At 48.1% G+C, this 26,886-nt stretch overlaps 2 protein-coding genes and 1 pseudogene across 8 annotated transcripts in view; 1 reads left to right on the top strand and 2 right to left on the bottom strand.

Moving 5' to 3' along the window:
• Positions 1-26,886, top strand: part of sp3 (phosphatidylinositide phosphatase spermathreecae) — a 151,893-nt gene that overhangs the window by 102,933 nt on the left and 22,074 nt on the right. The window lies entirely within an intron of this gene.
• LOC149349217 (uncharacterized) lies at positions 11,892-12,704 on the bottom strand (annotated as a pseudogene).
• On the bottom strand, positions 22,693-26,692 carry LOC149349218 (uncharacterized). Its single transcript, XM_089578141.1, has 3 exons — positions 26,428-26,692; positions 25,543-25,636; positions 22,693-25,310 (listed from the first exon to the last, which is right to left on the bottom strand). Exons 1-3 carry the CDS (start codon positions 26,578-26,580, stop codon positions 22,918-22,920), a joined length of 2,640 nt encoding a protein of 879 aa, XP_089434267.1. The 5' UTR covers positions 26,581-26,692; the 3' UTR covers positions 22,693-22,917.

Raw genomic sequence — 26,886 nt, forward strand, 5'->3', positions numbered from 1 at the left:
CCAGGGCAGCCAGAGAGCAGTGCAGTTCGTGGCCCGGCGCGCCCGTGTCCAGCGCCGTTGCCGAAAGCGCGCTACGTGGGCAGGCATGCTTTGTCGCCGCCCGAGCACAGCCGGCAGTCTTTCTGATAACATCGCTATTTTGCCTTTTCTGGTGCGAACGTCAGTAACCAAGCAGCGCGCAGGCATTGGTGTGTGGTTCACGGCAAAGTGTTACACCGGATGTGGGTCGGGCATTAGTCTAGCGGCGCAAAGATGCTTGCCGCTCCGTGTCCCTGCTTGCAGTAGGCGTCAGTTCGCAAGCGGCGACTGGTGCGGCGCGCCGGCCAAGATTTCGCACATGTGTCAGCTTGACAGCTAGCAGACTCCATTCTGAGCAGGCGACGGTGCCAAGGACAGTGCCACATTCGAGTCAATATGCGTGCTGTGACCTCGGTCAACTATGGCTCAACAGGCCTTGCTAAGCCGCCATGTTGTGTTGACGACAGAAGCCTCTGATTGGCTTCTTAAGATGACGTTTGCTGCAAGTTGAGGGGGACGCGCGCTGGGAAACCAAAATTTACTTTTTTTCGCTATTCAGTCAACCCAGACGATGAAACGAACCAAGGTATACTATAGAATGAAGGGTCAGAATTCCAAATACACACGTCGTTCAAAATTTCCGGAAAACATTTCACGACCCCTTTAATGTTCAAACAATGAATGGTAATCTCACAGCTATCATTACAGAGTGTGCCGTAGAAGTAGGCGGTAGGATGGTTCGACAGGGTACCGGCAAGCTATCTCAGGAGACTTAAGGTCTGGTTAAGAAACAAACACCAAAGCATGAGGGCATCTAACCCTACACACACAATAGAGCTAGCAGAGCGATCAAAGTTGATAAATAAGTGCAGGGTAGCCGACATAAGGAAGTTTAATATGGAGAGAATCGAGCATGCTCTAAGGAACGGACGCAGCCTAAAAGCGGCGAAGAGGAAACTAGGCATGTGTAAAAACCAGATGTATGCGTTAAGAGATAAGGAGGGCAACGTCATTAGCAAGTTCAATAACTAACCAAAAGTAGCCGAAGAATTCTACACAAATCTATAAAGTAGGCAATGTAACCAGAACGTTAATGAGAGATACAGTAGTACACAACAACGCGTCATCCCATTGGTAACGAAAGAGGAAGTAAAGAAAGCCTTAGCAGCAATGCAGAGGGGGAAAAGCAGCTGGTTAGAATCGGGTAACAGCCGATCTGTTCAAGGACGGAGGGGAGATTGTGCGAGGAAAACTAGCCACCCTGCATACGCAATGCCTTGTGACCTCAAGCGAGCCAGGAGCTTGGAAGGACTATCTTAATTCGTGAGAAAGGGGACGTCAAGGACTTGAAAAATTAGACTGATCAGCTTACTGTCAGAGGGGCCTTAAAGGTCGAAACGCTCGGCATCGGCTCAACCACCAGGGTCCCCTTTTCCCCAGACAAGGCTGAGCCATGCATGGCTAAGCACGGGTGCTCGGGTCCGTGGTGACTCAGCATCATCTCTCTGCGGGGATGTCCCTGCGGATGCTCAGGAACCTGTAGTATCGCAACTCACGAACATCTGCATGTTGCAGAAGCCCCTGCGGAGTTGTACTTACTAGTGCTCGAGAAACGAAAAACAGTAGCGCCGAAAAACGCACACACAGCTGAAGAACGACGTAGGACAAGCACTCACTTCATCTGACTTTAATCTCTGAAAAGCGAGCATATATAACAGAAACCTAGGCACGCGCAGAAAGAAACCTCATGTGCAATCAACAGAGCCGTTCAAGATATGAAATCTCAGCTTTAAAAAGGTTCACAGATGTATCACTGACACAACTTTTTCCTCTTTTTCTTAAGTGGTACGCCTCCAAAAGCTCCCGTGCTTTACTATCACCCCTCCTGCCCAGAATCTTTATCCCATCAAGTCGTGGTTCACACTTTTTGCAGTGCTCACAATTTTCCCCCGCCGTATGCTCTGCCGCTCGGTGACACACCTTGCACTCTGTGCAGTGTTTGGGTAGATGGGCACCTCGTCATTGATGCACCTGTCTGTTTGGCCCGCATAGGCCTTCCCGCAGGACAGCGGTATTTCACAGACCATGCCAGTGCAGCACTTCACAAAGTGCTTCCCATGTTTTTTACCACAGCCGTTCCTCTTCCCATCGCTCGCTACGCGTGCACAGATCTGTGCCAGCTTCCGTGGAGCCGAAAAGACGACAGGCACGCCATGTCTGTTTGCCACCTTTTTTACGTTGTGGGCAACCCTGTGCACATACGGAACAACTTCAGGTTTCGCGTCTCACTTCCTTCGCTCTGATGGCCGCTTAAACATGGCGCCCTTGAGTGGGAGGGCTTCAGCAACACCTGTGATTACCGAGCTTGGGAACCCGGCCCCTACCAATCGATCCACTTGCGTATCAAAGCTCCCTTGCATACCATGCTGACACGACTTCACGAGCGCAGATTCGAATTAAGGCGCTTCTACAGGTACGCCAAACTGTTTTAAACGGTTCTACTGTTCTAAACCGTTGGTGCTGTTTAGAATAGTAGTAAGTGAAAATGGTACATGGCAACATATTCTGTGCAAATACCTTCAGAAGCACCTTAATTCTCTTCATAATCATGATCCGTTTGCTATAAAAAGTTCAGCTGATGTCGTTAGGTATCTTCAGGAAAATTCTTCCGTTGGATATGTTTGTTCGACAGAAGTGGAGGACCTGTGTTACTACGTGCCTTATGATTGATTGTTTACCTCTGTAAGAGATTCCATAGAAAGTACTGGGGCAATAGAGTTCCAGAACGCCTCAGGCATGTCGGTAGCGAATTTTTTGAGAATGCTGGAATTTTACCTTAAAGTGACGTTTATATCTTTTAACAGTTTTTATCGACATAAGAAAGGGATCCAAGCTCGGTAATCACAGGTGTTGCTGAAGCCCTCCCACTCAAGGGCGCCATGTTTAAGCGGCCATCAGAGCGAAGGAAGTGAGACGCGAAACCTGAAGTTGTTCCGTATGTGCACAGGGTTGCCCACAACGTAAAAAAGGTGGCAAACAGACATGGCGTGCCTGTCGTCTTTTCGGCTCCACGGAAGCTGGCACAGATCTGTGCACGCGTAGCGAGCGATGGGAAGAGGAACGGCTGTGGTAAAAAACATGGGAAGCACTTTGTGAAGTGCTGCACTGGCATGGTCTGTGAAATACCGCTGTCCTGCGGGAAGGCCTATGTGGGCCAAACAGACAGGTGCATCAATGACGAGGTGCCCATCTACCCAAACACTGCACAGAGTGCAAGGTGTGTCACCGAGCGGCAGAGCATACGGCGGGGGAAAATTGTGAGCACTGCAAAAAGTGTGAACCACGACTTGATGGGATAAAGATTCTGGGCAGGAGGGGTGATAGTAAAGCACGGGAGCTTTTGGAGGCGTACCACTTAAGAAAAAGAGGAAAAAGTTGTGTCAGTGATACATCTGTGAACCTTTTTAAAGCTGAGATTTCATATCTTGAACGGCTCTGTTGATTGCACATGAGGTTTCTTTCTGCGCGTGCCTAGGTTTCTGTTATATATGCTCGCTTTTCAGAGATTAAAGTCAGATGAAGTGAGTGCTTGTCCTACGTCGTTCTTCAGCTGTGTGTGCGTTTTTCGGCGCTACTGTTTTTCGTTTCTCGAGGACAATGAACCATCTAGCCCAAATAGAAGTTCTTCTAAACTGTACTTACTAGTGCTTCACATCTTTAGCAAGGTGCTCAGTCTGCTTTATTGTCGGTACATGTTCTTGTCAGCTGTACGGCATTTGTGCTTTACTTTCTATGGCTTATAAGACAATTATAGTGAAGAAGCGGTCATGCTTGACAACTGTCTGACGCACGTCACATGTGCATTGGGATGTGTCTTCATTTAAGGTAGAGAGTTTCACTGATTTCATGGTGTTAACAAGTAACATAGAAGTAACTTCTGCTCAGCTCATATCCCACTTGATACCTAACCTGAACGACTGTATTATTGAGCAAATGTAGTGCACGTGGCGGCATGTCGGACTGCACAAGAAGCTTGCGCGATCCGGGGAAATACTCAGTGGATAGATTGGCTTTTGGTGGTATGTGTGACTTCACAACACACATCTGTCATGGCGTTTTACAAAGATAGCTTCGAAATGATGAAGCGTACTTTGTTGCACTCTTCTTCAGAGCACTCGCCAACTGCTAACGAACGGCCGCCTCTGCCTCTATGGGTGCTTTGTGAAAAATAGTTCTGACTAGTATTTCAATGGGCCGTTCCAGTACCCCCAGCCAGGAATCACCCCCCCCCCCCCCCCCCCCCCTGTGTGCTTAACGTGGTGTTTTAAAAATGCATCATTTTTGAAATGATGCTTCACACTTTCATAATCTGTTCTAGGATTAACTTTTTTTGTGAAGGACGACATCATAGGTGCGCTGTGAAAACACTTGCTTCCATGTAAGTGTATGGGGCCTAAGCCTACTTTTCACACCCAGTCGTCCCAGATGGCAACAGCAGCGCCACCACATCCTGCTTATGAAGCCGTTTCCTCCCCCCTGGTTCGGTATGTTGAAGTGCAAGAAGGCAAATGACAGTGCATAGAGTTTCCTACCGTACACTAGAGGGAAACCTGGCGGCTCTTCACCACCACCCTAGGCATGCAGAGTACACCACATCTTGTTGACTGCTCTACTGGATTTTTTTTGGTTGTTCGGTTTTGTTTTCACCTTTGTAGTTTTTACTGATGTTTATGCGCTTTGTTGTTGTGTAGTGCAGCTATGCACGCAAAGCATCCGAAGTGAACTGAGCTGATGCCTGCTAGGCCTAAAGTCCGTTTGCCCCCTTATTCTGAGCCATATACGCAGCTAGCTGGGTTTTGCTCAGCGGGAACCTGTACTCCCTGTGCATTGAGGTGTGAAAGAAGGGAACAAGGTTTTTGTTAACTGACAACTCGGCAGTCTGCTGCCGTGACCACTCTGCACATTTCCTGTAGGAGTCTTGAAGACACTTATTTATTTTATTTATTTACACATACTGCAGTCATAGAGACCAAGCAGGGGGGCAACATTCAAAAAGCAAAAATAATACCAAACACTACGCAAATCCAGCGTTCCGGCAACAAACAAAAAAGAAGACAAAACAGAGGGCAATGATGTTAAGTTTACACATACAATACGATACTCTTTTCAAAAGCAGCGGCATCCTGAGCCGAAAAGACATTTGCTGGCAGTGAGTTCCATGTTGTGATTGTTCGGGGAAAAAATGAGTTTTTGGACATATTTGTGCGTGCAAAGTACGGGGTAAGGTTATGGTTGTGGCTATTGCGTGTCTGTCGTGTAGAACGGGGGGATATATAGGGAGCAGCATTAATATTAAATTGACTAGAGTAAAATGAGTACAGAAATTTAAGCCTTGCAAGTGCTCTCCTTCTTTCTAGAGTGGATATGTTCTTCGTAGACATCAGAACGGATGGCGAGATAGAGCTATGGTAAGCGTTAAAAATGAAACGGACGGCTTTTCTTTGGATCATTTCAAGTTTCTTTATATCCTTTTTTAAGTGCGGATCCCATACGACAGAAGCATACTCAAGTTTCGGACGAATTAGTGTGTTGAAGGCAAGTTGTTTAAGTTCAGAGGGAGTGTGTTTTAATTTGTGTCTTAGAAGGCCAAGGTTTCTTGAAGCAGACAAGCAAATGTTATTAATGTGGCTGGACCATGAAAGGCGATTTGTAATGGTGACTCCAAGATATTTGTATTCGCTCACCTGTAGCAGTGGAAGATTGTTTATTGCGTAATTAAAATTGTATGGCGCTTTCTTGTTAGTAACCTGAAGAAGAACCGATTTGTCGCTGTTTATTTTCATGGACCAAAGGGTGCACCACTCTAGGACATTATTAAGATTTGACTGCAGGCATTCTTGGTCGGTAGTGCTGCTAATTTTCTTAAACAGAATGCAGTCATCTGCGAATAGTCTAATACCGACTTCGGACGTATTTACGGAGTTAACCAAATCATTGATATAAATAAGGAATAAAAGAGGCCCAAGTACGCTGCCTTGAGGTACACCAGAGGTAACGGGTAAAATACCTGAATGAGATTTTTTAACATCGACGAACTGTTTTCTGTTGGAAAGATAGGTTTTAATCCATTCGACAAATGCTGTTGGAAGACCAAGATGTTGAAGTTTAAAGATGAGCTTATTGTGCATGACGCGATCAAATGCCTTGCTGAAATCTAAAAAAATCACGTCAACCTGTCCAGCATTGTCAATCGATGAAGCGAATTCATGAACTGTAGTGACGAGCTGAGTAACCGTAGATAAACCTTTTCGAAAACCATGTTGAAAGGGAGACAGGATGTTATTTTTTTCCAGAAATGACATAAGATATTTAGATATAACATGCTCCATAAGCTTGCAGGTACCTGAAGTTAGCGATATGGGACGGTAATTGTTAACGTTCAAACGATCACCTTTCTTAAAAATTGGAACAACGCGAGCTAAGCGCCAGTCATCAGGGACAACAGAAATGTGGGCTAATGGTTCGGAATAACGACGCAGAAACTCATTAGGGATATCATCAGGCCCCACTGCCGATTTCGTTTTCAAGTTTAGCAGCATGTTTAGTACGCCTTCATAGCTTATAAAGTCACCTGATATATCAGATCCGGATTCCTGAAGTTCCAAATCTGGATCACTCGAGGCAAAGACAGAATGAAAGAAACTATTGAAGTGATTGCAATATCCACAGGAATCTCCGAGACCATGCCGTCAATAGATAGCTGATTTATCTCATCTTTAGAATCACGTAGGTAACGCCAAAACTTCTCAGGGCTCTCTCTTAAGAAGTTGGGCAGTGCCTGCGAAAAGTAGTTTTTTTTTTCTTCGGAAAGCTTAGAGGCTAGCTGAGTTTTCAGCGTGCGAAAACAGGTAGTTTTATGACCGCTTCGTTTAGCGCGTTTAATTTTGCGATGCAAATGAATGATTTCTCTAGTAATCCATGGATTAGGCTTATTTGTACGTACACGCTGGTTGGGAACAAAATTTTCAATGCAAAAGTGAATAGTCTCCTTAAGTGTAGTCCATATTGCTGTGACGTCGCTAGGCAGGTTATCACATAAATCCCAGAGTTTGTCTAGGATCGCAAGATCATCGGCATGTGAAAAATTTTTTACAGTGTTATTGTTCGCTATCTTATGGTTTTTCTGGGCATCAAGCAGCAAAGACAAATGAACGCTTTTGTGATCAGAGATACCCGTGTCAACATGCACACTGTATTCAGATAAACTAGCGCTGACAAATACCAAATCAAGAATTGAACAAGCGTTACCTACTTCTCTAGTGAAATGAGAGACAGTCTGCACCAAATCACACATCAGCATAATATTCAAAAGAGGGTTGGTTGAATCATTAAAAACAAAATCAGGGTTAGCCCAATCAAGTAAAGGAAGGTTGAAATCACCAGCGAGAATAAGGCGGTCATCTTTGAACAAAGACATATGATCATACAGCTCAACCAAGAAATCGGGGGAGGCAGATGGTGGTCTGTACAATGCGCAGACTGTGAACAAACTACCCCAGCAGTTTACCTTAACAAATAAACTCTCATTGTCATCTATCTGGTTAAGAACAGTGCCATTCAAACAGTTTTTTATTATGATGGCTACGCCCCCACCACGGGTAGGTCGGTCTCTTCGGAATATTTTATGTGACGCGGGGACAACAACACTGTCAGTGATGCCGTCATGCAACCAAGTTTCTGTAATTATCATTATGTGGGAATCATGGGCCAAAATGAGGAACTCAAGTTTTAATCTTTTAAAAGCGCAGAGTACTTCGACAAGTGCAACTTGCGTTAATCGTACTCGGCGAGGATTGCGTCTGCTTCATTTCAAAGACTGGTGGTAGCTGCGCATTGCATGCAGAAACGACATTCACTTCATGAATTCACACAAATACCTGCATGTTGCACTTGTCAGCATGAACATGGCCTTCACTTAGTTGTGGTAGGAGGGCTTTATGCTTCCTAATTTTTGTCTTGGCAAAATCTGTATGTGCAGCGCCAGGACATACAGAGAGCCAGCACTTTAGTGTGGACAAACTAGTTTCTGATGGACTCTGGCACGTTTCTCATAGCAAGGACATAGGGTGCGTCCCGCAACAGCAGACTGCACCAATGAAACATTTCTCTTTTTCACAGTGCGAAAACGAAAGCTTCTGAAGTGTAGCTAACAACAATTTTAATCACTAACAATTTTTTTGAAAGAATATTTGCTTCAAAAAGTATGTCTGTTAAACGCAAAAAATTTTTCATGACTAGATATATTTGGCGGCATGAAGAGAAAGCCCTCTCTAGCCATGAGCGAATTCGGTGATCATTTACGCCCATGTGCTTTTCTGCTCATGTATTGCAATGTGCCACTGATCTCCACTAGGCGGCTGGATGCCGCATTCCTGCTTTCCGAGACGAGCGCGAGTGAAGCCACTGGAAGTTGGACCGCTTGTCCCGGAAGTTGGTTGTCTGCTGTGTATTTCAATGCAAAAAGTCGCGTCTTTCGCCCTTTCGTTCTCAGTTTTTGCATTGTTCTCGTGTAATGTCTGCTGTTATATGAAAGGAACAAGCAAGCTCAACACGAGGAATGTGAGCATTGTTTGGAGAACCCCGTAATTTCAGAGAAAACAGGCATGCAGGTCTCACCCTGCCTCGGCAAGGGGGTACGTGCACTAAACACTATAGTATTATTGTCTGGTTCTTGTCTTCTGAGCGTGAAGGAGCAGTAGTGGAATGACAATGAGGCTAGGCCATCTTAAAACCAAATTTTCGCGTAGCAAAGAAAAGGCGATCGCGTGGAAATCATGACACTTGATGAGCCGCTCGTTATACAGCTGCTGCAGGGGGCTGATGTCTCTTCTCATCGATGTCGGGTGATGTCTATTGCTTTAGGGTGGCATTCACTTTCCAGACGTGCTTTTAACCTAACTCCATAGCACAGCCATGTTTCAGCTGCACAGTGGGAGAGAAATGACTGATGGGAAAGACGAATGCTGTAGCGCGCTTGATAGTTGCTGTTAGAACTTGCAACTGCACCAAACATCACGAATAAAACCCATTCAGGCATAATTTGGTACAGTACGAAACAGTATACTTGATGCACTCTGTTGAAAAAGCAGTACCTTGCCTTTTTGGAGGCGCTAATGTGAACCAGCAGAACACTGCAAAGTTGGCTGCCTGGTGACGGTTTACGCCTATTCTTTCTTATCCCCCATTGATGGTATAACTGGGAGCACGCATCATGATAAGGAGAAGCTAGCACAGCGGGACGACTTAGAGCTGAGCAGACCGTGTGTGTCTCCTAGGGTCGTCTCATTGCAATGCAATGGACCCTTATTTCTTTCCCGAAAACTTTGCAGGTCTCTGATATGACGCACTGTATGTACACGTGTCAAATGGGATTGGTTCTTTTTAGAGCGGTAGCCCTACTACTCACGTTGCTCGAGGTCGTGTGAGTATGCAACTCATGTCTAAAAATGGCGACCACCTTGGTTAGCGTTTGCATAAATAAAATTTGCATATCACGTGATAAACATGTCCGCCATAATACATAATCATGGGCGGTATCCACCAGCTTAGGTGGTGCGTCACCAGGCACTAGGGTTGTACCATACCATGTGACTCAGCCAGCTGCATGAGCTATACTCATAAGCAGCACCCATGTGCCGCATGCAAGTGTGCATATACTACTATACCTTTGTTTCCCTATAAACGCCCAAGTGTACAAACAGCCGAATTGGACCACAGAGTGGTATTATTGGGTCGTAGATTGTGAACCACCTATTTGGCATAGAATATTCGGAGTGGTATCAAACGATTCAGCGTGTTATGGAGCATAAAATACTAATCGAATCAAAGCTTAACATATTATAGATATTCGTACTGACGAATATGGTCTCCAAACAACAATTTCTTGTATCTTCAGACGTCCATTACGACCAAACTACTTGACATAAGAAGTTCGAAGTGGTGTGAAACGATTTGTCTTCTTATGCTGTATACGTTGGCATGAAATGGTTCGTGCAAAGCAAAAAAAAAAAAGAACAGCTAACGCTTGATCATACGCTGCCTCAGCGTCTGGTAACTACATATACTTATTTGTCTGCGAAAATAGAGCAGTCCTGCGTTTACCTTCGAACCGGCTCCGTCACTCTGCCGCCGCTAAACAGTAAGCATATTCGATTTTCCAGTCCCGGACTACTTGCTGGCAGGTCTCGGCTTCCGCTCTGACAGGAAACAGTGTCATGGTCACATGACCTACTTACCAGAGGCTGCTTGCGGACTCAAGGCCAGAGCCGGGCTCCCCCTCGGTTACTGTACCAGGACGCTGTCATCTGCTAGCAGACGACGCAAGCCATGGCCACCACGACGCCAAAGCAACGCCATGCGCGCGATCATGATACTGAGTCGATTTGAAGACCGTACCATCAGCTTAGCGTAGGTGCATTACAGAACTCAGATTTGGGGGTATGCTCGCCGCTACTGCTCGCGGCGAAGTGCGCACAAAGTAGCCCAACTCATTGCAGATGGGCAGGCAGACGAAAGCCTTTGCAAAAATGTTTACAACAAGCACCAGCTGCTCCTGTATACGAGTGGTTCACCTGCGATGCTTTCAGGTAAGCGTGCAGACAGCATGTCGCAAAACAAGCACCTCTTGACGGCATGAGCGAACAATACGTGCTCGCAGCTCCAAACACCCGTCTGTGTGTAGTGGATTTCAAGAAAATAAAATGAAGATGCAAGAACAAAAATTCTTAGCATGGCGCAGAGAGCAGCTACGGTGCTCATGTGAAGTTTGAACGCACGATATCGTCCTCCTGGTACACGAAAAGTACTGAGAGTGCACACGGAGTGTAACTCAATATGGCTGCCAGCGTGCCGCTTCACTTTCCGGGCAGCTGCCGTCTGCTGCCTTCCTCACAGCCCCAAGTAGTCCCGGACAGTCTGGGACGGCCCCACAGCACTGGGAGCTCCTGCGGCAAAAGTGTGTCACTAGTCATGGCTGTGGCTGCGAACATTGGTTTCTCAAGTTTCTACGAAAACCAAGAAAAGTGGGATATTTTGCTGACCCGCCTGGAAGGATTGTTTGAAGTGAACAATATTAAATGGGCTTTGAAAGGGGGTCCCAACAAAGATGCGATGTGCCTAGGATGCTAAAGGACGCAGCAGCACAAATATCCTCCAGAATTTTTTTTTTTGTGCGTTTTGTGGAAGCTGAGTTGTAGTCAAATTCTTCGCGCCTTTCCCTCTCTTCTCGTCAGCTAAAATGTTGGTCCACTGGCCCCAGCGTTTTTAGATTAGGTCAGTTGGGGAAGAGCTCCTTCTGGGATTGGCTACTACTTCTCCGAGGAACGAGCAGCTTTCGCATCAATGCAAAGGCCTTAAAGCATCTGCAGAACGGCTAGGTAAATGCTACTAGATTGTCTCGCTCCGGTGTGGCCCGTGTTAGACGGTTTTGCATTATCGCTTCCAACAGGGCTAGTCCATACCTCAGTCGGGTAATTTCGACACATGGCTGCACTGTGCAAGCAGATGTGCCCATGGTCATTCTATGTTCAAGCCAGCTCATAAATTGATTTACAAAACGACCAACTGCTACGTGAAAAATGTACCCTTAATCACCTTTCCTGTTTTATGCGATTAGGCTCCATGATGCTTCAAGTCGGTAAACTCTCCTCACTATGTCTAACTTTACCGCTGCATTGACTTGAAGTATGCCGTATCTGCGTAGACCTCCTGGCTTAGAATTAAAATGTTCTGAGCAGCTCGGAGGTCAAGTGAAATACAAGGAGCACAGATCAATACAAACATAGTCAAAACCTTTATTTGGTGCATGCTTTTAAGCACTATGGATGCATTTATTTGCCCATGAAGCCAGTCTGCATCAACTTCACCTTCTTTCTGACCGAGGCAATTGTGCCACAAGCAGTCAACTGTTTGCAAGCATCCTTTGCTGCAAAGTGCATTCTCAAGACATAGTACTGCAGAAGTCAGAGTGTCCCTGTGGGTACAGCACCCAACTCCTAGCACACCACAGCCTGTCCCAGAGGGTGTCTACACAGAGGCTGTTTTCTTGCAGGAGAGTGGAGACCTTGCTTTCAACGCTTCTAAGCATGCTGAATAGCTCCCACGAGGGATATTTAGGGCAGCCTTCCTTGAGTTTTCTTTCTAGAGTTAGAAAAGCTTCTGGGCACTGTGTATGTGATGACTGAATTCCCCTGATGCACACTTCTCATGCTTTACAAGATAGCCACACAAGTGGTACACAACACAATCTTGTGCGTCTGGCACAGTGCTTCCCTTTGCCGGCAGACCCTTTGAAGGACTGCAGAGTTTGGACAGCTTTGACCTGATCACGTCTTGGAGTTGATGTTTCTTTCCTGCCTTCATCGTTTCTTGGACAGCAGCAAGTGTTGGCTGTGCCACCACATTGCCAGTGATGCAAGTCGTTATAGGTGTGTACATGCTCAGAAGTCTGTATACGGGCGAGAAGCTCACAATGGTTGGGTGGTCTTCATCCCCTCCAAAGCTTCTAGTGACTCCAAAAAATCTCAGAGTCAGAGAAAAGATTATGTGAAGTCTGTTTCGCCAGAAAATTTACAAATATTTGCACCTCTCTAATATCAGATATGTAACCTTGCATAAAGTTTCCACATTTTTTACCTCCAAGGGATCCTGGTTCAGTTTTCCAGTCAGAACCTATTGTGCTCCTTCGGAAAGCAGGTCGATGATCAGGTCTAGGCCAGTGTCACTCGGAGAGACTCCATGGTCACTTGTGATGCAAACATGACAGTTCCTTTCCTGATGTTGTTCTCTTCAGTTGCATTTACGAGCATGAGGAATTTTTTTATGACCTTAAAAACAAACCAGCATGTAACATTTATTAGTATATCCAAAAGAGTTACATATCATTAGGCTAATTTTTACATACCTCCATTTCTTTGGATGAGCTTCAGATCCCAAACCGTGGCAGCTTCACATTTAGGGCATCAAAAATATTGTTCTCCAATGATGTGAACTGAGCTGTTCCATCACAATTTTGCAGACCGGGCTGTTGAAGTCTTTTGTACAGCTTTAGGCCGATTGCAGTGCTAAAGGCTGAAAAGCTGTGCATTGCGAAACAAGTTCCGACAGGTTAAGCACATGCATGGAAGAATTGCTGCATCGTCTACACCAACCTGCACATTCATTTTCCTCAAATTGTGGGGGTTCACATGCTCCTTTGTCAGTTTCAGTGCCACGCGAAGCTGCTGCTTGCTCTGAACTTCCTGCAGTACACGATAATGATTGACCTTGTGTTCGCCAATCTGTAAGTAAAAATATTAATTTAAGAGTAGGAGGTGTGCAGGAAAACCTTAGTTCAAGCTAAACAGTGCATACTCACCATGCCATACTTGTGGCGAAGGAGATGGCTCGTCCCACACTTAATGATGTGAGGCACATCACAAACGAAGTCTCTAGTGCGGATCGCATGGGTGCTCAGTTTTGTGCTTGGGTGCATGAAAGTTGCCTGTGGTGCCGATCGTTGACCACATGGCCTTGTTTGTGCTTGCTTCATCACTGATGACTGCTACAACTGTGGCCTTTTGTTTATGAAGCTGTATGATGGCTTCTAAAACTATCCTTGCCAGTACTCTCCCAGGAGCAGCATTCTTTGTTGCAAAGCTCGCGACTGGTTGCACCCACGAATGAAAGAGGGGTACAAACATAAGAACAAGTGCATGACCTGCCACTGCAGTTGATTCCTGGTCATCCCCATAATCAACGAACCCATAAACCTTATAGGTTTGTTTGTTGAATGCAACAGTTCGGCGCACTTTTATTTCATCTAATATGAGCATTCCATAGCACCTGACTCCTTCTTTTCGTTGCATAAATGCACCGACGCTGTCAAGTGAAACCTTATTAAAGCCACACTCAGAAGGCATTCCCTTGATAATCTGTTTAAGCCGTGAAGTAATAGGCAGTGGCAATAGGTTTACCTTCGACAGCACCTGACGCCTTCTTTTCGTTGCATAAATGCACCGACGCTGGCAAGTGAAACCTTATTAAAGCCACCCTCACAAGGCATTCCCTTGATAATCTGTTTAAGCCGTGAAGTAATAGGCAGTGGCAATAGGTTTACCTTCGACAGCACCTGACGCCTTCTTTTCGTTGCATAAATGCACCGACGCTGTCAAGTGAAACCTTATTAAAGCCACACTCACAAGGCATTCCCTTGATAATCTGTTTAAGCCGTGAAGTAATAGGCAGTGGCAATAGGTTCACCTGCGACATCAGTCTATAAGCAGCAGGTGCTCGAGATCTTTAGGAGGAGGCAAGTCATCAACCATTCGGATTCATTGCGCTTACCTCTGGCTGACTTTGGTGTGGAAGTTTTCAGTGCTGAACGAAGAGCGAGCTGTTTTGCATGAGGAAGACCCTGTAAGGCTTTGTCAGTTTCACTGCTTGAAAGGTGCATCTTGACTGTACGAATTTCTTTCTTCGCATTTTGTGGGAAAATTGTGGCTGTAATAACTTTCTTCCGCAAGTTTCTTGCTTTTGAACGAAACCTTTGTTCAGGTTTGGTCCATTCCTTTCTTTCTTTTCTCGGTTTCACTTCTCTCATGCACAGAGATTCTTCTTTGTACTTTTGCCGCAGCGGTGGCTCAGCGGTTATGGTGCTCGGCTGCTGGCCCGAAAGACGCGGGTTCGATCCTGGCCGCAGCGGTTGAATTTCTTTGGAGGAGAAATTCTAGAGGCCCGTGTACTGTGCGATGTCAGTGCACGTAAAAGAACCCCAGGTGGTCGAAATTTCCAGAGCCCTCCACTACGGCGTCTCTCATAGCCTTAGTCGCTTTGGGACGTTAAACGCCATAAACCAAACTAAACCAAACCATCTTCTTTGTACTTTTGCATTGTGGGCACAAGCTTTGCAGAGAGAGCCCAAAGCACTTTGTGCTCCTCCACACGTTGGGGCTCTTGAAAGCAGTCGTTGCGGCTGCAACGGATGGAAATAAACTACAATGGCAACCCGTGCTCACATTTAGGTTGTCAACATAGTTTAGAAAGGCCGAGACTTTTTTCAAGCTTGAGAGCTGCAGCTGGTTTCTCGAACGGCACTCGGTATATACACATGGAGGAACAAGCTTTCCCTTTGAGCTGACAGCAACAGTGAAGTCTTTCTTCACAACCCCTGCCCTGTCAATCGCAACGATACCTCTGCTTACAGCAATTTTGAAGAAAATAACTTCCTCGGTCACGAGCTCCACATTCCAGGACTCAAACTTTGAGTGCCCTTGGAACGCTCAATTTTGAAGACTGCTCCATCCGCATCTGTGGTGATTTCAAGACTACCATAAATGCTGCCTTCATAACTGAGCAGTACCCACTGCCAAACGTAGAGGACATTTTTGCGCCGCTTCATGGGGGATCCTTGTTTGTCACACTAGACCTCAAGGAAGCAACTCCTGTTGGAGGAGAAAGCGAAGAAACTGGCCGTTATCAACACTCACAAGGGGTTGTTCTGCTACAACCGGCTTCGTTTTGGAGTTGCTTCAGCTCCCGCCGTTTTTCAGCGGCCAATGGAAACTGTCCTGGCAGGCCTTCCTGCCGTGCAAGTGTCAAGAAGGTAACCACGATGATGAGGCGTTGGAATGTCTGAGCAGCGTTTCGCAGATCAAAGGGCATACGGACGTACTCAAAGAGGCCAGTGTTACAATGGCAGTATTAGGGATGTCTGCAGGCTCTACCGGGAGCTGATGGTAGGCCTTCACCAGGTCAATCTTGGAAAATATGGCCATGCCATGCAGGTCGGCCGCAAAGTCGTGGATATGAGGGAGAGGATATCGATCCGGGACAGTGTGGGCGTTGAGGGCACGATAGTCGCCGCAGGGGCGCCAATCGCCGGGGTCACGTTTCGGCAACATATGCAGCGCCAACTGCTGTACGACGGCCGAATGATGCCCAATTGCAGCATATGGTCGAATGGCAATGACGAGGCGGTCGGCAGAACGGCCCGTGGTGGTGCGTGACGGATGGGAAGCTCAAGGTTGCTGGGCTGCGTGATGGCAGGAAAATCGGCCAAAGACGGACGACGGCAGCTTGGAGGATGGGGGTGGCCACCGGGGCGAGGTTCAGAGATGAATGGTCCACCTGTCGACGAGATCGAAGGTCGACAGCCAGTGGCGAGAAAGTCCGCTCCGCACATAATGAAAATCCATCGGAATGTGCGGCGTAAGCCCGGGGTGACTGAGCGCTGTCCGATCTGGGAGGACCGCCTACAAAGGCGCTCCTTGCACGACGCTAACCTGTGTCCACGAGGAATCCCGTAATCCTGTCGGTGACGTATAGCAGGCGGCTGAATGTAGAGCCACAGTCACCGACGCGTTTCCCGACTAGGCAAGGCTGCCGGCACTGGCGGGCAACGGCACTGACCTTGCGGTGGTACCAGCAGAACCCGTCACGGGCTGGTCTCGATCGATGACTGGAACGATGGCGCAGAGAGGTAATCGACGCTCGCAGTGCAGCAACGGTGGTCGAATTTAGCCTCGAGGCTTGACTGCCGGTCGACGAGAGTGGACGACGCGGCGGGAGGAATTGCAGCCACAGAGTAGACACGGTCAGCCAACTACGCAAGCTTATCCAAGCTAACGTCACCTGCTGCAGCCAGGACGACCACGAGGTTCTGAGGCAGGCGCTGAAGGAACAGCTCGCGGAGTAGCGGTGTGTTGACGTCCTGTGGGCGGTCGCCGAGCAGCTGTCGCATGCGATGGAGGAGCTGAGATGGTCGCCAGGGTGCTGAGCAACTGCGAGATGTTCTTCCGGTCCAGGACCGTAGCTTTGAAGTGATCATACGGGGAGGATGGGTCGGGCGTCTTCAAAGCGTCGTCAAACTCCTCCAATTACCTCAGGGGAGAGAGTCGACAAGTGATGCGCCGAAGATCGAGCACAGCCTCCACTTGCGCGAACCATGCGGCAGGATTCCGAGGCCATAATGACGGCAGCTGAACGTGGTCGCTGGCGGTGTCCTCCGCAGCCGGTGTATGAGCCGGAACCTGGGCGCTGCAACCGTGGCAGCGGCGTCCGTCCGGGTTCACCAAAACTAGTCCTCTACAAATTAAACGGAGCGCGACGCGGACAAAGCGAACAGGCCGGGAACCAGGCATCAACTGTGTTTATTCTACTCCGCACGTGGCCCCACGTAGCCAGCGCGAGCGCGCATGCCATGAGCCGAGGCGGCGCAGCACTGCTGATGATGGTAGTGCCGCTTCAGTGCTTACCACCAGGCTAAAAATTATTCTGAACTCGCCAGTGCTGACATTTTTTGACCCCGACAAACCAGTTCGGTTGGAATGCGATATGCGCAACTGTCGGGTGTAGGCGCCGTGATCTCTCGCCAAATGGGAAAGCTAGACAAGCCCATTGCTTTCCATTCACGCACGTTAACTTCCGTCGAACGAAACTATTCACAGCTCGAGAGGGAGGCTCTGGCACTGGTATTTGGAGTGACTAAGTTTAGGGACTACCTGCTGGGTCGGGAGTTTGGGCTGGTAACGGACCATCAGCCGTTAGTGGGACTTCTACGAGAAGATTGACCGGTGCCTCTAATGGCGTCGGCTCAACCGGGAAGCAAAATGCCAATTAATGCGGACGCGCTCAGCCGCTTGCCCGTGCCGACTCGGGATGCCTGTCACTCGGGAGCCTTACCAGCGGCTAGTACCTTACGGGTGTTGACGAACGCATGTAAGACCTCTGGAGTGTTCGAAACTTTGTGGTCAATGAATGGCCTAAACGGCTTTTGCCGTGTCATCCTTATTTTTGCATTTTTCATGAGGGGAAAGGAGGAGAGGTCAGTAACATGGCACTGTCCGCTTTGCTGGGGTCATCAAATTCTCTTACCCCGCTATGCTCGAGACCCCTTGTGCTGCACTAGTCCCATCAAGGCACGTCTGCTATGAAAAGATTGGCTCAGACGCTGTTCTGGTGGCCTGGATTGGTTGGTTTGGTTAGTTTGAGGTTTAACGTCCCAAAGCGGCACAGGCTATGCGGGACGCCGTAGTGAAGGGCCCCGGAAATTTCGACCACCTGGGGTTCTTTAACGTGTACTGACAACGCACAGTACACGGGCCTCTATAAATTTCGCCACCATCGAAATTCAACCACCGCTGCCAGGATCGCAGCAGCCGAGCACCATAACCACTGAGCCCTCGATCAGTTGGCCAGAAACACGAACAATGTGGTCACATCGATTACGCCGGATCAATCGACGGACGCATGTAGATCGAGGCACTGCCTGTCGACCACCGAAGTCGTGGCTTCGCGAACTGTCCGCTCGTTTTGGCTTGCCGTAAACAGTCGTGTCAGATAACAGGCCTTGACTCACAACAACATTACGCACATACGCAGCGCGCCGTACCATCCACAGTCCAATGGCCTTGCGGAGCGCGCTGTTCGCACCACAAAAGACTGACTTTTTAAGCTCTCGGCGGTGAGCGATCTGGAGACAAAACTAGCGCGTGTTACCGTGCGGCAAGTCCCCCTCAGAAATGCTGATCAATTACCATGTTCGTTCACGTTTGTATGCATGTCTGCCCTCTCCAAGTTCTACGCAGCCTTAGTGCGAGGATCCCTTGTGGGTGCGCAACTTTGCCCAGGTGAGGAGGTGGGCGTCATCAAAGGTGTGGGATGTCGTTTCTGCTGAAGGACGGATCCCAATATAAAAACGTAACAACTGTTTATTCGATTAGGGGTGGCAGCGGACGAACGCTACGCTCGGGAAAGGGGGAAATGATATGACGCGCTGTATGGACGCGTGCCAAATGGGACTGGTTCTTTTTCTGTTGCGTCATCTGGCAAGCAGCTACATATACTTGTTTATCTGCGAAAATAGAGCAGTTCTGCGTTTGCCCTCGAACCGGCTCCGTTACAGGCACTTGACAGCGCGACAGGCAGGCATTGTGGTGGAAAAAGACGGAACGGCGAAAAAATACATGCCAAGTGGGAAACAAAAACTGAAAAACCGTGCTGAGGTCCGCTTTCGAGGCTGCTTACTTCCGGTACGGTCCCTACTTTCGGGCGCCCGATGCACGGAGGAAAAAAAAAAAAAAAAGGAGCGCGACGACACGCGGCCAGCCTTCGCAAGCCAAGTGCCCCCGCTCTCCCAGTCAGTGTTTTGATCTACAGTCAGTTTGCTGCGCTGGTCCACATGTGCGCAGCGGGGCTAAACTTCACCGTGGCGTAATCACGGTGGTGCGATTTTCTCTTTTTTACTATATTTTTACTTGCTAAGACTAGGCTTCAAGGCTGTCTCCGGACGCTCCCCAAGGTAGATGTACTATGGTAGCGTAGGCTGCATACTGGCTGCGACTTGTGGTGCGCAGCCAGCGCCCTCTTCGAAATGCGTGGACAACTAAAAAGTGACGTCATAATTAAAACAAAAACGCGACGTCAAAGTCACGTTTTTTAGTGACGTCATATTCGTGACGTCAGCGTCACGTGCTGCTTGGCGGGAAAAATAAACTGCTGAACGCCGCGACGCTTCAGCGCGACACCCGACACGAGAACGAAGAAAGAAGACACGACGAGTGCCGACCACCAACGCTATTTTTAGGAAGTCAGTTCTCGTTGTGCCTTTTTCCTTCGTCCTCGCCTCAAGTGTCGCACTGAATGTCGCAGGTGTAGCGCTGAAGCGATGAAATGTGACGCCGCCAGACAGGTCATCGCTCGCACATCGTGCAACCGCACACCTCTTTTCTGCGTACGGGGGCCCCATGGCCACAGACGATGCCCTTTTGGGGCAAAAGCGACAGAACCGCACCCAACCGAACGAAACTACACAGAAGCGCTGGCAAAAGGGAAAAGCGGAAACTGTACACGAACGATGCACACCAAGAACTCGAGCAACAAGCAACGAGGAAAAAGTAGGGCTAGCAGAATCGAGTTTCAAACAAAAGCAAGCAGAATGGTCAAAAGATATGACCAGGGTATTACATCAGAGCATCGTCAACCTTGGCATCGTCCCGCTGCCATTGCCGCTGCTCTGAGCGAACGCTGTCATAAAATTTTTACAAAGCAAGCGCTATACTTTCTAGCAAAATGCACACAACTAAAAAATTTTAAAAAGGAATCACTGCAATTGTTTTTGAATGCTTTTGAAACACAAAATATGCCCTAATTATTTTCCTCTTCTAGTCGTGTTTGTCCCCTCATTTCATTTTGGCGCTTTAGTTCCACCCCTAATTTGATGTCGCTAGCACTTGGTTCTGGACCGCCATGGAGGAAGAAAAACTAGGAGGGACCATGACGTCACAATCTTGAAGCCTAGTCATAAAAAATATAATGGAAAGCATCATGGGAAATAGGCCCTCACGTGACAAGGCAGTGGTAGCTCTTAGCTGGATTTCGGTTTCGGTTTCGCTCTCTCGCTGTACGAGCAACTACGCGACCATCTGCTTGCGTTCACTGACGGCTCCGTGGTGAGCGAAAACTGCTCGCTCGCCGCAGCGGCCACCATCCCCGAGCGGCGCGTGCGCTGACTGCGGCGCAGTGGAGACACTTGGAGCACATGCTCCTTCGCTGTGCCGCTTCTGCAGTGCCGCGTCGCGAGATTCTCGCGGCCTGCAGGGCGCTGGGAATCATCCCGGACAGTCTCGAAGCGCTCCTGTGGCCGCGCGGCACTGCGCGCACCCGTGATATTCTAGCCTCTATACCCGTGACAAAACAGTGGTGAGCCTCTGTGCGTTCATCGAACAGGCGGGCTTGACTTCCCGCTCGCTCTTCGCCAGGTAGTGCACGCGTGACACGAACGCTCCGTGGGTGCTACCTCCGACGGTATACGCGGCCGGGCGCCCCACCCCGGCTGCTAGTGCAGTATGCCGCGCGCGCGATTAGTCCGAGAGAGGACGCTACGAGCGCGCGGCTATGTATACATACAGTTTACTTCTTTTTGTAAGTGATTGTGCGCAGTGGCCGGGAGACCCCGCGCAGGGGCAGACGTAAAGCCGCCGGCACTCTCTCTCGACAGCGAGAGAGAGAGAGAAATACTTCATTGCTGAATTTCACGTCGGAACCGCCTATGTGCGCGCGCGTATTCGGCACGACTTGTGCCTTGAGAATAGCGGAGAACGGAGGGCCCATGGGCGGGCCGAAGTCCGCCTGCCCGAGAAATAGAATCTTGCGCAGCGCGCTGGAGCGCTCGTTCAACACGTCCGTCCGCCGTGAGCGCTCTGGAAGCCGCTGCACCCTTTTTTAGAGGCTCGTTTCTTCGCCTACTCTCGAGTTCTCCGCTCATAGCATGCGCTGAAATAAACGCTCCGTATGTGTGTATAACGACGAAAGGAATTCCTCTCCATTCTCTTTATGAACCACAGTTGAACAGTGACGAGGTCGCGGCCGCACCCTTTGATGAAAAGTTTACCCGCAGTTTTCTACAGTGCACCCAAAAACTCAAGAGTGTAATCAACAGAGACGCGGAGCCTTCAGACAACCTCGAGCTCGGTACGCATTCCGCCAAAGCGCTGCGCTGCGCTACTTCGGAGCACGGACGTTCACTAAAAAGCACCGCTGGCTGGCAGTCTGGTAACTGTGGAGGAGGGCCTATTTCCCATGAGTCAGTGCGCAAAAGGGCCCTCGGCAGCGGCGTCAGAGGAGGATGGCTTGCAGAGGCTGAGCGCACTCCCTCCTAGTTTTTTTACCTCCATGTGGACCGCATTCAAGCCCCGGCTTCGCGTGCGCATAGGGTGCCTCGATGTGCGCGCCCTCTCCGCCGCTCCGTGCAGGGTGGGGACAACCGCGTCGTCTGCTACAGCGTCCGCCATATTTGAGCCCACTCGTTTCAAAACACTGGAGGTAAGCTTCTCTGCGCAGCGAAAATTCCTTCACCATCGCGGCGAAACAGGTTTTGGAGGCACAAATAGGGTGCAGCGCTGGGGACATCTATTGTAACCTCTTTCCTACAGGCTTCTGCCCTGTGTTGCTTTCACAATAAAGAGATTAGGGGCCACTCACCCAAGCCATTACTGCAGGTACAATGCACCCTCCCCGGGCTGCATTCCTGAAGGAAATTTGAAAAGCAGCTGCGCCAAGGTGCTCGCCTGGGCGTGCACACCATAACACATTAGAATAAAAGTCGTTCGCGCTGCACCTGACTCTTCTCCCTCGGACAGTTCGCGTCGCCATCGTGAAGGTGTTTTTGTTATGCAGGAAAGCTGACTTACGGCGTTTTGTATATTGTCTGGGGCTCAGTGCGCTGACTCGCAAAAACAGTGTTTATCTCGTTCACCACAACGTATTTGTCAATATTAAATGCTGAGAATGATAAGGCTTATTAATGAAATATTTTACCCCTACAGAATTAAATGGACGCAATCTGTAGGCTCTTGGACAGTCTTAGTCGTTAGGTCCTTGGCATCGCTTGTTTTAGGACACTTAATTTGCGCAGGTAAAAAAAAAATAAGCAATGCTGTGGTACAGGAGTTTGCACTGTACCTGTAAAATGCAATGCAGCTGCATAATTCGTGCAGCCTTTTTCATGTAAGGTGTCCACTTTAACTAAGCATGGGATAATTTCGGCACCTTCATACCTTCACCGAAAACATTAAGTGAACGCAAACTTGAGTGTGAAAAGTAATCTCATGAAAAAGCAAAAAAAATAACATCTATCAACAGAGCATACGTTGTCAAAATGCGCGTGTCTCATCGACTGAAGAAGTTGTTCTTAAATATAGTGTGAAGAGTAAATGAGAAACGTAAATGAATAAATTTCACATACTTAGGAGTTGTAATAATGCAGTTTATTTATGCTGGAAATTATTAAAGCTACTGTCATAAAATAGAAGACAAGAGAACTATGGTGAATTTGACATATATGCACAATATTTACAAATCCGTTCACGGCAGGCTGACGCCAGCACATGTTTTGCTTGCATGTCCATTGACTTTTTTTTCTTCCAGTTGTCGCAGGTGTATTCGCAGCCTAGTTCGAGCATAGGTCGAGTATAACAACTTTTGAATGATTTCGTTGTGAACCTGGCATGTTTCAACATTAAACTGCACCATTTGTCTTAGGTATGTTATCACAACCTGCAAAGGAGATTTCATAGTTAGAAGGCTTTCCGCCCATTCTGTGATGCCTTTAAAATGCTCTTCGCACGATTTCAGCACTTCCATAACTTCAGCACTGGGGTAATGCAGGTTGTCGCCATTCTCGATGTACTCCTTCAGCCTTGTGAGATATGCATTTTCAGCGTCACTAGAACCAAGCAGGGCAGCTTTGCACTGCTCGCAATTATTTATTGCTTTCAGAACACCTTTAACGAGGAATCCGGCAATATGGAACAGGATGCTGCATTCAGTCGATGTTAGCGCTTCAATGAAAAGAATCTCCGAGTCATCGATTTCCTGTGTCTCGGCTTCAGCGAGCTCACGTTTTCCGTTTGACAGAAGGTCAACCAGATACTCGGAATCGTCAACATTGTAGCTGGTGGTAGTCGGCGTGTGCAAAAATTGGCTTATGCACACAAGTTTCAGAGCGCATTTCATGTCATAGGCGTCTGGGACAGGCTTCCTGAGACGAACCACAGAAAAAAGATTCTCAAGGCAATCTTGCAGCAGCCTGCTGGTGAGAAGGAAGCCGTACCCCTCCGAGTTCAAAAGAATGTCTTGAAGGCGAAGCACGACCGTTGTGGAGATCAGGAGGCCCGCCTGCGATGGCTTCCACTGAGATGTGCTGCCCATGCTCATCCCTTGAAAGGTGTTTAGAGCCAGGTTTAGAGTTTCCAGATCTCTATGATGCTTCGCCACATCTTGCAGACTTAGGGCAACGGATGGATGACGCGACGACATTAATGTGTACCATTTTGATACGAGCTCTAAAAACCAAGCCGTTGTTTCTGCCTCAATGTCCAGCACTTTTTCCTTGATGAGGTATCGGATTGCACTGGGAGCTTCTCTGAAAAATTGTACGGCAAGTCCGACTTTCATTTTCGTAAAATGTCCAGATGAGACATGTGCTTCAGAGAGCTTCGGTGCGAGCTTCAGCTCCCTTTCCTTGTCAAACTGCAGCACAGCATGCACGTGATCCAGTTTCACTTCACGTGAGGGAAGATCGCACTGGCTGGCTGTTGCTTCACTTAATGTGAATACATGAGAGGTTATCAATTGACCTTTAATATTCTTCAAAACATGAGCAGCGTCTGCGTTGAAGAACAATTCCATTTCATTGAGTGAAGGGTGTGGTATTGAGCAGGTTGTCTTCGAATTTCGGTGGCTAGAAAAGCCGAGCTCACGCCACATCGCTCGATTTGAGGCGCCCATGTCGGACGTTACAACCCGAACTCTGAGGGAAATATCGGCGCAGAGTTGGACAACTTGCAGAACAATGTCCTTGAGCGTGCGGCCGTCCACATGGCTTCCAGTGAAGTGATAAGCAATCACCTGCTTCCATCGCTGGTTGAGACCTCCAACCATAAACACAAGCGCGTGATTAGCAGGCTCATCTGGCTTTTGTGGCAATGTCACTCCCCCATACACAATGTCTTCAGCGCGGTCAAGCTGAAACCCTCGGACAATCTCCATCTCATCGAGAAAGAGGACACAGTCTCTCTCTACATCTTCCATGCCTTGTGCCTTCGCTTGGAGAAGTTCAACAACGTCTGTAAGAATTCCTGGAGAGAACTTGAGCCATTGGAGGCGACGAGCCAGGGTTCTTTCTGCCGGAAGTGGGTAGCCGAGCTGTCTGAGAGTTCTGTAGCCCGACTTTCCACAAGAAAACTTCAATTGAAGCCCCTGTTTAATAGTCTGCGGCGACCACATGCTTCCCTTGTTGCTTTTTCGGGAAAGTGCCCGAACTTGATCTTTATTTAAAAATTTTATCCTTTCTTCAAAGTGCTCTACGGCGCTTTTTAGCTTTCGCACCTTCTTTCTAAGAGAGTTAATAGTCAAGTTGGCTTTTTTATGCACTTCTTGAAGTTGTCTGTAGTTCTTTCTCACATCTTCCAGTTGTTTTCTCAGTTGAGCGCAACACCTACTCGAGGAATGTACATCGCAGCCTTCATTTTGCTCTGTTTGTCCATCGCTAGGCTGATAGACAGCCTCTTCACTTAAGTTCGTTCCCTCAGGCGCTTTTCCGGAGCTACTTGGCTGTGAAAGATGACCTGATGCCGAAGGCTCATCGCAGTCCGCAAAAACGCCAGGTCCTTGTTCCTGCACTGTTGAGTTTGATGTTGTTGATAGAGCGGGTGTGCCTCTCTCCTTTGGAGCTTTTCTTTGGTGGTGAACCATAGCTGTGCAACCAACAGGAAATGTAAGAGTAGAAATGAGTGAAGTTTGTCAGAATTGCTCATTGTCGGCACTTATTTCATAGCTGTGCGAACGATAATCTTGAAGCGAACAGTTTAAGCTAGAAATGTTTGCACCTAGAAGTCCAGTTTTTTAGCGCTATTATTCTAACTCATGAGTCACAACAGTGATGCACATCATATTTGCCATCAATAATGAAAATATAGTGCAGCTTACGTCTGAACGAAAAGATGGCTGGAACAGCGTTTGCCTTTAGCAGCTTCCTTCCGTCCGCGCGGTGATTCTCGTAGCAGTTGTCTTCGAAATGGGCCTGCATAAAAAAATTAATTTAGGCGTCCAGTATGTAGTACAAACAGAAAGAAATCCCCCCTTTCAAAGATACACAAGCTCTGGCATTGCTTCAGCGATGTTAAGCAGTCGCGCACACTCGGCAGCTGCATTTATCAAATCCTAAAAGTCAGACTTATAATGGCTGTGCATAGGAGAAATAGCCGGCACTGCACAATAACTGCGCCAACGTTAGAAATGTCAGATAGCTAGAAGCAACAAGCTTGAAGTCTAGCGAAGCTATATACGGAAGATCACATTCACGGGAGTTTTACCGAAAGTAACTAATTCCCGGCTTCGTCACACACCCTTGGAACAAATAAAAACTCTAAAAAACTACTGTCAACGTTTCTGACTCGTGTCTCTTGATGCGTTTGCTTTTAGGACCATTTGAAAAATTAATAAAGAACCTCTCGGCTCTTAGCTAACCGATTACAAGCAAGCACTCTGTTATTGCATAAATGCCGGGCGCGACTGTATATAACTAATGTTACTGTCAGTTGTGGTTATTAGCCTTTGCACAGAAATACAAAATGCATGTCCACACCTGCGAGTCATGAAAATGATTCTCCGCCACTCATCTGCTGTATCATTTCGCCTTATATATGTTTCATAAAAGATGCAGTCACGCAGCGTGCGTAGTTACAGCGTGCGTAGTTACAGCCTTTCCAGGAACACTATAGCACAACTTCTAGCACACATATTAAATGCAAACCTGCAGCGACAGGCATAACTACAAAAACTATCAAGCGTTCATATAATCACTGTACTTACACTGCATATGCGCGAAGAGTTTGCAGGCTGCCATTTGTCCCGCTTTATCTTCACCGTCCAGAGGAGCCTTCTTTTAGGGTCTCTTGGGAATGAAAACATCCTCCAGCCATTTCTTGAGTGGTTTGAGCACAGTGGCACGCAACAGCCAGGCATCTTGCTAGTTTTGCAGCCGAAGAAATCTGCGACCGGGCGGACGCGAGACCCCGCACGTGCAACCGGCCCGTGGGGAAGCGAGGAGTGGGCTCAAATATGGCTGCCCTCCTCCACGGCGGCGGCACTGACCCTTTCAAAGGAAGTCCCCACCCTGCACGGAGCGGAGGAGAGGGGGCGCGCATCGAGGCACCCTACGTGCGCATGGCCCGATGCGCCATCCAGCCCAGCCCCCTAGTGGAGAGCAGTGCAATGAAGCATATTTTATTACAGGACATTATGTTGATTCTAAAACAACGCTTCCCCGCT

The sequence above is a fragment of the Amblyomma mixtum genome, chromosome 3 (genome assembly GCF_055824585.1).
Source record: "Amblyomma mixtum isolate Tamu chromosome 3, ASM5582458v1, whole genome shotgun sequence".
Classification (NCBI taxonomy): Eukaryota; Metazoa; Arthropoda; class Arachnida; order Ixodida; family Ixodidae; genus Amblyomma; species Amblyomma mixtum.